Consider the following 13,300-nt stretch of genomic DNA (forward strand, 5'->3'; position numbering starts at 1 on the left):
TTACTGAGGATCAATGCGTGGCTATTCCAGATCCCATCACACCGCCTCCGATGAGGGCACCTTTTTTAATCTCCTTGGCACCAACCCTACGAGCATAACTCCATGAACCTGTCAATAAGAAAATTGGAAGGAATCAAAAAGAAAGCTTTAATATTGTAAAGAAATAAAGTTGATATATCAAAATTGTTTTCAAAAAAAAAAAAAAAAATGTCTAAATGACACTGCTAAACACTCACAGACCTTTGTAGTTCCTCGCTGAGAAAAGAAAACATGGATCAAGCTTTGGTGGTATCCAGTTTTACCACTTGTGAGCCTACTTGAGCCCCGTAAGTGACAATGTGATGGAAATTCGTAAGGGTTACTAGTCTTGGGGGAAACATTGAAGAACATATAACAAAGAGACGACAATAGTAATATACCTTCTCTAAACCAGCCCTCGGACCAGAAACAATACCCACTTCACAGCCTCAAGGCACATTAAGGGGTGTTTCAGTTGGGGCTTGCTTGCGTGTCTGCTCTCTGGCAAACTTCAGTATTTCCCTTGCCTCTCCAAGAGGAGGTAACTTATCAGTCTTTAAAAACCTACAAACCCACGGTTTTCTCTCCTTCGGCTATGTCAAGGGCCCAGCGACGAGCAGCGTTTAGTATCTCGGCAGGTGGCACGACAGCATCAACAAGACCCAATGAATGACCTTCCTCGGCTTTAATAACCGGCTTAGATGTCTATATGTTTCAACAAAAGAATGCCGTTACATTTAAACCAAAGCATACTTAACCCAACCATAAATTAAGGCACTGACGTACCAAAATCATTTCAAGGGCTTTTTGTGAGACCGACAAGACGTGGAAGACGCTGTGTTCCTGCATCAATCCAAAAGAGCATAATCAGGAAGATAAAAATGAAAGCGAGTTGAATTATTACATGATCACATATGATTGTTCATAGGAGTCAAAGATTTTGCCTCCTATGTGATCAAAACTCGTATACAGCTGAAGGGAAACACGATTATGGACTTAGCAATCAACAAATTTGAATAACTACCTCCAAACCCAGGAATAACACCGAGTTGCAGCTCAGGCAAACCTAACTGTGCACCAGGAGCTGATATCCTTGCATGGCAAGCCTGAAACAAGTCATACAACTGTATCACACATCCATCTAAAAAGAAAATGCTCACCATCAGGCGGCTCAACAGTCTCAAGACGATTTATTGAGGGTGAAGTGGTATACATAGAAAAACCATACCATGGCAAGTTCTAACCCTCCTCCCAAGCAAGCCCATCAATGGCAGCGACAGACGCTTCCTTGCAGCTGAAAACAAATAAATAAACCAGTTAGGATGTCATCATAACCATTGCAAAGACCAATACATTCAGTAAGATAGAGAGATAACCTTCAAACAAATCAGTTAGGATGTCAATCGATAAGTATCCAACTTCGGCTCTTTCCCTGAGAAAAATCAATATACAGTACTACAAACATTAATACATGACGTCAATACAATCAACAAAGACACCAAGATACTGAAAACATACTTGTCCCTTTCTGAACTTCACCAAAACCAGATATATCAAATCCACCAGAGAACTTCCCCTTTTTCCCCCCTGCCGTAAAAAAAAAAAACACACAAAAGCCATTTACCAAACCATCTCCAAAGTTTGCATAAATGTCTTCTGTTTTTGTCTTGCAAGAGAGTGATCTCAAGACGTACCAGTAATAACAATAGCTTTAACATCATTCCTGCTCAGCTTCCTCGTAATTACTTTTGAGGTTATCCAGCACTGTACTCACCAATATACAAAAAAAAACAGAGTAACCAATACAGTAGTTTTTTCACTGCTTCGTCTCGAATGCTAAAAAACGACGTTTTCTTGAGATCATAGCTATTCACTAATCTACAATAGCATGAGATCATAGTAGTAGTCCAATTTTTCACATAATCAGATCATTAAATTCAATCGGGGAGCCGTAACAGAGTTCGGCGAGAGGTAAATAGCGAAATTGACCTAGAATCTGAAAAGGTGAATCCATTCAAGATCGAAGAGGAACAGAGTACCGTCGAACGATAGCGAATTGACGGGAGGGTTGATGATTGTTACGACGGCAACTCCATCGCCTCCACTTCCATCGTCGTCTTTCCCTTCGTGCGTGAAGCCATTTCTCGAGCTCCGTTTCGTGGTTCTCTCTACCTTCTTCGTTGAGATTGCGAGTCACGCCCGGTACAGTGGCACTGGCACACTCCTCGACGCAAACGCTGTTTTGATAATAATGTTTTCGTTAAGTGATTTATTTTTGTTGTATAATGCTAGTTTTATTTTTCTTTTTAATACAGTAGTAGTAGTAGTATCTTTTCTACATGGATACATATGATTAGAAAACGAATTAATCACGTTTTTTTTTGTATAAACGCTAATTTAATTTTCTTTTTAATACAGTAGTAGTATCTTTTCTACATGGATACATATGATTAGAAAATGAATTAATCATGTGTTTTATAAAGATACATTTGTATTTTTATCAAATAAATATATGTTTGGCTAGTGGTCTTTAGTCCTACGTGACCTGGCGGATCTGAATCAAATCCATTTTTACTTTTTCGATAATAATACAACGAAAAGTTTTAATGAAATTCATATTTTTAGACAAAAGTATTTTGAATCGTATCTGTTCATAATCATAAGCTTTCATAAATTAATCGTATATCACACTTTAAAACATACTAGTATTATTTATTTAGAAAATGACTAGGAATAGCACCAACCAAGTTTTTGTTCCCAAAGTAGCACTCAAGGCTCAAAGTCACAAAAATAGGTTTCATTAAAGAGGTAATATACACTTATACCCCTTGGGTTAATTAATCCAAACCTTAGGGTTTAGAGTTAAGGGAGTGGGATTTTGGAATTAGGGTTTAAAATTTTAAAAAATAAATACTAAATAAAAAAATAAATTTATAAAACAGTTTCAAAAATTATTTTTAACTATAAAAAGAAAATTTGAAAAAAAAATTCAAAAATTTTTTTTAAAAAAATTATAAAAATTTCGAATCTGAAAACATATAATCTGAAACTATAAATTTTTTTTATTATTTTTTTTTTTATTATTTTTTTTTATTTTTATTTTTTTATTTATTTTTGTTTGTTTATTTAATTTAAACAATGATATTATGGATATTTTATTCTTTAATGAATGTCATTTTTGTGACTTTTTCCTTCTAGTGCTCTTTTTGAGACATAAACTTCAAAAGGTGATATTATTGACAATTTCCCTTATTTATTTATACACTAGTTATGGCCACTTCTGCCAACACTTTCACAAACGATCACCTGACGATTGGTCTGTCTCATGATTCAATACACGCGTGTAACGTTGATCATAGGCTCCTAGCTCTAAAGTATTGCTGACATGACGTGCATGCATAAACTAATCCAATAATCTTTTCTTCTTTTAGCGTCACTAATCCATTAGTTATATCTATTTAGCTGCCACTTTTAGCTTTAATCAGATTAGAACTAAAACACAAATACAAGTACGTTGTCTTGTCTCTGCCAGAGATTTATTTTTCTTGCTAACTTCTTAGTTGTTGGAGAGGGAATCATAATTCATCTGTTTTTGTTCTCTGCTTCTCCGTATACTCTGGTGAGAATGACGATGATCGCGCGACGGATCTTACGGAGCCATCGTTTTCTCCGTCCATTCATCTCGTCTTCTGTTTGCTCTCCGCCGTTCCGTGCACCGGAGTATCATTCTCAGTCGGTCGCCTCTCCATTCCTGTCCATTCTCTCTCCGTAAGTTTCTTGAGACCAAATATATAACTTTGTTTGAGGCGTTGATTGTTTTGGCTTCACTTTTCGATCAGTTCCCGACAAGCTTTTGTAGGGACAAAGAAACATTGTGCCGTTAAAGTTATGAGGAAAAGAAAATATAGTTTTTCACTTTTCAAAGGAAAGACCGTTTGCTAAGACTAATAAGTGTTTTAGATTTGTGGTTATTTGTGGGAAGATTAAACAAGTTGCTTATGATATTTTTGTAATATGGAGGCAGTTGATGAAATGGTGTGGAGGAGAGGAAGTAGAAGCTGGTTTTCGAACGAAGCCATGGCTATAGATTCAAATGCAGCAGGAGGGTTCATTGATGTGCCGCTGGGCGCTGGCACAAACTGGGGAAGGTATTGCTGAATGTGAGCTTCTCAAGTGGTTTGTCAATGAGGTCCGTTGAGTTTTTTCTTCCTCTGCTAAATTTTTCAATCTTTTTTTATTCTTTATAATCAGCCATTTCCTGCTTTTTGGCAGGGAGATCCTGTGGAAGAGTTTCAGGCACTCTGTGAAGTTCAGAGCGATAAAGCAATTTATTGAGATAACAAGTCGTTTTAAGGGGAAAGTAGCTCTCATTTCACATGCTCCAGGTGACATTATCAAGGTTAGAGAATCATACTATAAAATTAGTTCAATAAGGCTATGATTAAGCATATCATTTAGATTTTGTTAGAGAAAGTTTTATTTAAATCGGATGTAAAAATCTTTTGTGTTGAATGTCTATATGTTTTATATGCATTGATGCAAGGTTGGAGAAACTCTAGTTAAGCTAGCTGTAGAAGACGCCCAGGATGCTCTTCTAGTATCCTCTGATAGTTCAAAGTCAAAAACAGACAATCTTGTTGGAGCTCTGTCAACGCCATCTGTTCGTAACCTTGCAAAAGACCTTGGCATAGACATCAATGCCGTTACTGGAAGTGGTAAAGATGGTAGAGTTTTGAAAGAGGACGTTCTTCGTTTTGGTGGCCAAAAAGGAAACATAACAGATTCTGTTACAAGAGGAGACTCTGTTTCTACTACAGCAAGTAACTTTGAAGATCAAATAGTTCCTCTCAGGGGATTCAACCGAGCTATGGTCAAGACAATGACTATGGGCCACAAGTACCCACATTTTCATTTCGTTGAAGAGATAAACTGCGACGCGCTCGTGAAGCTCAACACTTCTTCAAAGAGAACAACAAAGATTCCACCATGAAACACAATAAATAAATGGAATAAAGAAAAATGAATGTAGTACAAAAATGAAATAAATTCATTTCATTTATTTATTATCAAAATTGTTATGAGTGTTTTTGTATATTGTTTAGATTTTTTTCTAATTGATAGAATTGATCATTTCAAAGTATTTCAGTAATCAAGCTGCAACCTTAATTCTATTGTTTTCAATTTTCATGATTTCATAACAATTATCAAATCTTTATGGTATATAACTTTCCATATTCTTCAGGTCATTTTTTATTGGTTGAATACTAGTTAGGTAGATAATTAGTGATGTTTTGTTTAGAAAATGTAAAATACTAAATGTTTTCTAAATTTTGTACACAGTCCTAAAAGGACATCTAATAAAAATACAGGGAGTGATACATAGTCATTATATAGTCAATTTTAGAAAGACTTTCTTTTTTGAACTATAAGTTTAGAAAGACTATAGACTAAAAAGTGAGATTGTATAAAATAAACCTAAAGAGGAGCGCTAATCTCTTTAAAGTATCAACGTTCAGATCGATGTAGTAACGCTCCTTTTCAAATAATCGAATGAGTCGTACACGACAAAGGATCTCCACTCTACCGGTCCTAGTGATTTTCAAACATCACATGAAAATATTCCAACTAAATATAATTTAAAATGTTAATACAAGCAGGGAGCAGCATGCATGTAATATATTCTATATTTTTCTAAAATGCCAACTAGTAATATTGTTTCACGTGAGACAGATGAAACTTTACAGCTTTCACCACCTCTTGCAGAAAATTTTAAAAACATCACACTGTTATTAAATTTACTATAATAACTTTTACGTGACCAAGTAAATGGGAGAAGAAGAGATAGAGATCCTCTGCTGCTGCTCCATATTATGCTCTCGTAGACTCAAATACGGCACCGCCACGTCACCTTTCCTCGCCGGCGTCAATGTTCCCGCTATAGGTCCCGACGAAGGTCTCTCGTCGTCGTACGGTACGGCATGCCAAACCCGGTTCGACTCTCCGTTGAGTAAACCGGACTCGACATCGACATCGAACCGGTTACGGCGCGAAAGTTCCTGACCCGACAATCTTCGTTGACGGCGACGGTGGTGGAGATTGGCCATTTGCGCCATTTGAAAAAGGGTAAAGCCTTCTTCCCCACACACCGTTTCTTCCTCTTGTTGTGGTGCATTGTGGACCGGGTCGGGTCATCTTTTGAAATGGGTTTCTGGATCTTGAAGTGAAGACTGTTGATGATGGATGACTTCGTTGACGTTTCTCTCTTGTGCTTTCTCGCTTCTTCCATAACCTTTGATTAAAAAAAAAAACAAGATCTCCCATCAGAAAAAACATACTCAAAAACATAGCTAAACTGTAACGGTACGTACCTGAAAGTAGTTAAAAGCCATAATCGCTGAAGTGTTGAGAGTCAGGGATGGGGAAAACAGGGGATTTGTTCGACATTTTCTTCCTCGTGTGTCGTTTGAGATATGGAGTTTTGAGGTGAGTGAGTGCTTTAATGGCTAAAAATGGGTATGTGGAGGGATCGAAGAAGACGGAGAGGGCCGTTGGGGGAGAGAGTGTGGGGCTCTCTTAATTCAATGCAACGAGACAACGAGTCGTCTATTGTATCGTTTTCAACATTCTCAATCGCTTCTTTCCCTATAATATTGCTTTATATAGATGGCCATACGTTCTCTCCTTTTTTCCAAACCCACTAGGATAATGTATGGTCTTTTTATGATCCTACGCTAGAAATTTTAATTAAATATTCATATTAAAATATACTAAATAATATTTGAATGTAAATATTTTTGACTAGATTTTAGAAATGCTTTTAAAAAGTTTTAGAAAATATAATATCAGATGTTAATAAATCTTAATTGATTATTTGAAAATATTTAGTTAGTAAAATATGGAAATTCGTACTATTTCAAAAAAATTGTAGCTATAATTAGGTTATATTTAAATGTGAATAATTAGTAATAGTATAGACTAAGATATATATATAAATATAGTTTAAAGAAAACTATATCTAGAATTAAGTTGAATCCAACTTTGTGATTCTATTTTAATAGATTGCACATATTTTAATAGATAAATGATAAATATTTTTTGGAAAGATTAGTGAACACAACTTCTTTTTATATATCCCATTAAAAATATCACATTATTATTAGTCAGAGTGTTTATGTAATTCTAAAAAAACAAACAACAAAGAACAAATAAAATACCATCAATTGTCATTTAAAATTAATACATGTTTTAGCGAGAATTTTTTTTTACACCAGTAACTTCATACTTAATTTGAAAAGAGTAACTATTATTATTGTCCAAATTTAAGTTTCGGCGCGAGTTATCACCTAATTTTTCTATATAAATGGCCATAGGTTTTTTCTTTTTTCCAAATCCATCAGGACAATGTATGGTCTTTTTATGGTCCTACATTAATTAATTATTTTAATAAAAATACTTCACAATAATGTAAAATATTATGCTCATTATACATTGGGCATCAACTTATATTGTTTTCTAGCACCCATGTAGATAAAACTAACTACTATGACTTATGTTAAATTTTTTTGGACACATTTATATTAATTTGTTTATAGGTAGATATATATATATACAATTATATAATTACTATGCTAAATTGTTTTCACCAGATATATTCATCTTCGTAAAAAAATTAATAAACACATCGCATGAGTGGTATTTAATAGTAGGGCAAATAATTTTAGTTTTAGTTTCCGAGACACGAAGAATATATTGATTCCATTGTTCAAAGAACAATATTGGACTTTTTCCAAAAAAAAGAGTACAATATTGGATATTTCGATGCAGGCAGGCACTCTCGAAGGACGATACATGTGGATAAGCATCACGTGATCTCCACGAACCATGCAACTTCCTCGACTTTCTCATCATTTTTTTAGTATTTATATCACCCCTAGTCTCATGATTCTCTAAAAAGCATACCATTATTAAAGTTAACTCTAAACGAACGACTCATTCGGACAAGCTTATATCATTCTTAAAACAATTTCAGAGAAACACATTAAAAACAAAAGATGTAAAACCCTGAAGTTAAACGATTCACAAAACGGAATCTCCTACATGCCCGCCGTGTACGGCACTTGCGTCCTTGGAATCCACGTGTTACCACTTAAGAATCTATCACAAGTGTACGACAAAGCCTGTTCATGCGTCAGTTTCTTGATACCAGGCCATTTAACTCTTTGGGCCTGATTCGCTCCAGGCCCAACATTCAAATGCTCGGCATAGTACAACGTCTTGAGCGCGAAGTCACCGCTCCACGGAAGCCATCCCGCCGGATCGATGACGTCATCGACGGTCGTCTTTATGACGATCGTCCTCGAGAACTCCTTCCACGGTCTTCCTAGATACGCCTTGCTCGCGGTTCTAACCGAATATACGCCGGATCTCCCACTATATGGCAGTTATGGACCACTATTCCCGTCGGCTCACGGACGTCGCTGCGTCCCTGAGCGGTGACCATACACGACTGGCCTGCCATAGGTTTGCGCACGACGATTTGCAGTTTTGGAGGATGCATTGCGAGTCGCCGAAGATGAAGTCCACGGTGCCGGAGACAGTGCAGTCACGGTAGAATTGACGTTGAGAGTGAACGTATAAGGTGTCTTGTAACCGTCGATTTGACAGTCGAAGAACACGGCGTAGTCCCCCGAGACTCTTAAGGCTACCGCTTGTCCTCCTTCTGGTCCAGCCGTGTTCTCCATCCCAATGCCCTTTGCTGTGAAGTGCTCTCCCTCTACAGCTGCACATATAAGAAAGGTCGGTCATGTTTAGACGCGGAGTTGAGTTAATGGATAAAACTCTTAGATTATCTAGTAGATGTCTAAACAGTCATAAGTTTGAATAGGCCTGTGGGTTCGGTTCGAAGGGTAGTTCGGTTCAACATAAATCTTACCGAGTTAACCTGAAAAAGTTTGGTTCCATATAATATTTGGCTAGTTCAGGTTTTGAAAATCCTACGGAAGTTTTTGATTTCGGCTAAACTTTTGTTTAATTTTGTTAAAAAAAATCGAATTTATTCGGTTAGTTTGGTTCTAAATCTGGTTACTTCGGTTAGTTTAGTTTGTATGGTTTGGTATATATTATTAAAGAATACCAAAGTAACCGATGGCAAGTTGAACCGAAACCTGATTTTTTACGAAAACCTACCGAATTGAACTAACCGAATTTCGATTCGGTTCAGTTAGGCTGGTTCAGTTCAAAATCTTAGGCTAAGTTGGAGAGTCCGGTTGGAAAATGTCTGCTCATATATGATGATGTAGGGAACTTCGGACAAACAAAATTCGAAACTCACTTAGGGGAGCTGTTAGGTACGTCTTGACTTTCCCGATACCGAAGTTAAGGCTGCCGGAGATTACAGTCTTGGTTGGTCCATCACCTATAAAAGTGACGTACGGCATCTTCCTAGTGACCACTACTTTCTCCTTGTATACACCTTCTTTGATGTGGATGACGAACGGCACTTTGTTTTCTTTAGGCACAGCGTTTAGAGCATCGTTGATAGTCTTGAACTGACCACTTCCGTCTTGAGCCACCACAGCATTAGCCTTCACCGGTGGTCCTCCCGGTGCTCCCATGAGCCTCCTCGCCTCTGGTCCAACCCATGTTGGGACACCATCTTCAGTAGATAAAAGCTTTCTAGCGTTGTTTTCAAAAGCTCCGGTTAGTTCCGTGGCGTTGGAGTTGAGGTCAGTAACCATTGCAAGACTATTACTGCTTAGCTGTCTTGATCTTTTAAAAATGTTGATCATATCGTGCTTAAGAGTAGATTTAATCTCCTCAAGGTATCAATACAAGTCTGCTGGAACGCGATGGAGCCACTTATCCAAACCCGAAGATCCTTGATAAACCTTTCAATCTCATCAACCGAGACCTTATGGTCAACACATTTTTTCAGATCAGCAATAGCGTCGTTCATGACCTTCTCACAAAGCTCAAAAGCGTCTTTAGCTTCCGGGTGTTTGTCAGCTTTGTGTTTAACGTCTTCAGAGGCTTTCTTGAGACCTTCTTGAATGGATTTGATGGTGACGTTGAAGCTGAGTTTGATGAGGGCGAGTGGCTCGGTGGATTTGGGAGATGCGTCCATTAAGCTTTTGAGGCAAGTCTCTTTGTAGTCGGTTGGTGCACAAACTGTTTTTACCGCTTTAGTGTTTTTGCCTGATCTCGTTTTCGTTGGGTGAGTTTTTGGATGCTATGATGGCTACGGAGACAACCATGATGACTAGCAAACCCGAGACAACCCCGCTATGATGCATTTCTTCTTCTTGTCACCATCAAGCGTCATCTTTTATACAAATCTTAAAAGGTTCAAAGAGGTAAAAATTTTCTAGATTTTTTTTTCTAATGTGTTTTATTTTTAAATGTTGGAAATGGAGCAGAGGGGGCCTTCCAAGTGTGGCTATAAAGGCCCTTCTAGCTCTGGTTTTATTTTATTTTTGGTGAGTGAATTTTTTTTTTGGTATCTACAAAACTTTGGACAAAAATGGTTGAAAGATCTCGATGGGGTTTATATAGAGAGAAGTTGTAATGCTATTTTTGGGGTATAAGGAAAGGAAGAACATGAGGCTATGTTACATTTTCTGTCTTTAGGAAGACTATTTTGTTTCCGACAAGTTTGTGATCCTTTCTCTCTATATCTGAAACGTTTGGTTTGCCGCTTTTATGATAAGCCTATGAATAGTAATATGGTTCTAGAAGCATGAGTTCATGGGATCATGATAACTTTTTATAAAGAAAATATGTATGATTCTAATATTTCATACTGAATGAGGATTGATTTAGATATAACAGAGTAGGAAGCAGATGCCATGAGGCATGAGATGAGTCTCACAATGCATTTTGTATTAACAAGATACAGTTGAGAAGATCTTGTATAAAACTTATTTAGGTTTCAGGCTTATTTTGCTGCATGTAGAATACAAAACATCTGTTTCTTTTTTCTGAGAAAATAATGTTAAAGTTTTGAAGCTCTCTGTACTTCTAATTTGCCAATGGTTCCAAGATGAACCTCGTCAGCTCCATCAGCAATCCTGAGGGTTCTAGCCGTTGTTGCCACAGATGAGCCAAGAATGTGTCCGAGGATAAACAAGCTGCTCCATGGACTTGCACTGCTGTGTCCAGTACCTTCAACGCCATGTTTGGAGCTGCAACCTGAGTAGCAAAGTTTATTTTGCTTCTTCAAGATCTACTTTCTCAAGGGAACAACATATAACTTTTTTACCTTGGCCACTGGGAGAATCCCTCGTGCTTTTTTTCGTTTCCAATTAAAAAGAGGGAGGTAATAATCTCATTAAGCTACATTAACCATCTGGTTTATCTAGAAAGATTAGACTGATGAGTACATTGGACAACCTTAATGAAAGTTTGAAATAGGATTGGGAAAAACAATCGGAACCCAACCGAAATACCCGAAATTGGAACCGGATCGAAATACCTGAAACAAGAACCAGAGCAAAACTCTCAATACTCGAATGGTTCTTATATTTCTATACCTGAAACAACTGAACCGAACCAAACTGAACTGAAACCCGAACGAGTACCCGAATATCTTAAATATAAATTATGTATATATATTACATAATTAAATATATATATATTTAAAATTTAAAATTATACTAAAAGTTTATGAAAATATTTGAAGAAAACTACTCGAAAGTATCCAGATAGTTTTATCCGAAATATCCAAAGTAATTCAAAATATATAAGATTTTATCCGAATCATTATAATTATTCGATATTTTATCCAAAATATCCGATGTACTATCTAAAGTATCCGAATTACCCAAAATAACCGAATTGGAACCGGAACCAAATGAGAACCTTCTTCCGAATATTTTTCGAATCCTAATTTTACTATCCGAACCGAAAATAAGTTCAGTAGTAACCCTTTGCCCAAAAGACCTGATATCCAAAATACCCAAACAAGCCCATCTAGAAAACATAAACTAAGGCCCACTTAGCCCATAAAGTGTCTCGAAGCATACTGAAAATGAAGAGAGGAAAAAGAGAAGAAGCTGAAACCCTCACCGGCGGCGATGGCTCATTTCACAGTCCGGCGCAAGTTAGCGACCGTCCTAACCAATACCCTCTCTTCGTCCACTTCCTCTTGCTCTTCATTCTCCACGCTCTCTTCCCGCTCTCGATTCGCCGTGTCTTTAATCGACAAGCTTTCCTCGACCCGAACCGGATTAGGCCCGTGTTACGTAACGACCCGACCCAAGACATCTGGGTCAGGATACTCTCCTCTGAACGATCCTTCCCCGAACTGGAGCAACCGTCCGCCGAAGGAGACGATTCTTCTGGACGGGTGCGATTACGAGCACTGGCTCATCGTCATGGAGTTCACTGATCCCAAACCGACCGAAGATGAGATGATCAGTGCTTATGTCAAAACGTTGACTTCAGTTGTTGGCAGGCAAAATCTCTTTTCTTTTTAATAATCATTTCGTTTGTGCATTTTGGAATTTGATTTTTTTTTTTTGGGTTTTTGTTGTAGCGAGGAGGAGGCAAAGAAGAAGATTTACTCGGTCTGCACTTCGACGTACACTGGCTTTGGTGCTTTGATCTCTGAAGAGCTTTCTTGCAAAGTCAAAGGTTGTTACTTTGACTTTTATATAGCTTCAGTTCTTATGTAGCTTTTAAGGAGAAAACGTCTCTTTGATGTTGTTCTATCTGAATGTGAATTATTGTCTTTAGAAATAAGGCAGAATATATAAGATACCTGATTAGAGTAGTGTTGTGTGATTCTTCAGGGCTGCCTGGTGTTCTCTGGGTCTTACCAGATTCTTATCTTGATGTACCAAACAAAGACTATGGAGGTTTGTAATTATTATTATTATTTTTTGGATTTTCTATATACATTGTGAGAGATATAAGTTTAGCGTCTAAACCAAATTTGTTTTTTTTTTGGTGATGTTTCAGGTGACTTGTACATTGAAGGAAAGGTGATACCAAGACCACAGTACAGGTTCACTGAACAGCGCCAAACTAGAAATCGTTCTAGGCCTAGGTACGATAGGCGCCGTGAGACTGTGCAGGTGGAGAGGAGAGAGCCAACATCACAGAACTGGAACCAAAATCAACCCCCACCATCCATGGGTAATCAAGCTCCCGAGAGTTAAGAGACAAGCACAGTGCTTAATAATATAAAATCCTTGTTACTCACATGAACAAGTTTGTATCTGTAACGGAGTTTATTAAGCTTTATCAGTTAAAAATCAATTATCCACATTATCATCATAAAAGA

At 37.3% G+C, this 13,300-nt stretch overlaps 1 protein-coding gene, 1 long non-coding RNA gene and 3 pseudogenes across 2 annotated transcripts; 2 read left to right on the forward strand and 3 right to left on the reverse strand.

Moving 5' to 3' along the window:
- Positions 1-804: 804 nt before the first annotated feature.
- On the reverse strand, positions 805-1,279 carry LOC125602540. The gene is made up of 3 exons (XR_007334917.1): positions 1,247-1,279; positions 1,043-1,124; positions 805-861 (listed from the first exon to the last, which is right to left on the reverse strand). It is a non-coding gene; the product is annotated as an uncharacterized LOC125602540 (long non-coding RNA).
- A 2,243-nt stretch (positions 1,280-3,522) lies between these two features.
- On the forward strand, positions 3,523-5,022 carry LOC125602551 (annotated as a pseudogene).
- Positions 5,023-5,710: 688 nt separating this feature from the next.
- LOC125602547 lies at positions 5,711-6,716 on the reverse strand (annotated as a pseudogene).
- Positions 6,717-8,061: 1,345 nt separating this feature from the next.
- Positions 8,062-10,339, reverse strand: LOC125602548 (annotated as a pseudogene).
- A 1,690-nt stretch (positions 10,340-12,029) lies between these two features.
- Positions 12,030-13,287, forward strand: LOC125602549 (multiple organellar RNA editing factor 3, mitochondrial-like). Its single transcript, XM_048774133.1, has 4 exons — positions 12,030-12,469; positions 12,551-12,648; positions 12,807-12,872; positions 12,976-13,287. Exons 1-4 carry the CDS (start codon positions 12,090-12,092, stop codon positions 13,173-13,175), a joined length of 744 nt encoding a protein of 247 aa, XP_048630090.1. The 5' UTR covers positions 12,030-12,089; the 3' UTR covers positions 13,176-13,287.
- The last annotated feature ends 13 nt before the right edge of the window (positions 13,288-13,300 follow it).

Source organism: Brassica napus, unplaced genomic scaffold, assembly GCF_020379485.1.
Source record: "Brassica napus cultivar Da-Ae unplaced genomic scaffold, Da-Ae ScsIHWf_2890;HRSCAF=3674, whole genome shotgun sequence".
Classification (NCBI taxonomy): Eukaryota; Viridiplantae; Streptophyta; class Magnoliopsida; order Brassicales; family Brassicaceae; genus Brassica; species Brassica napus.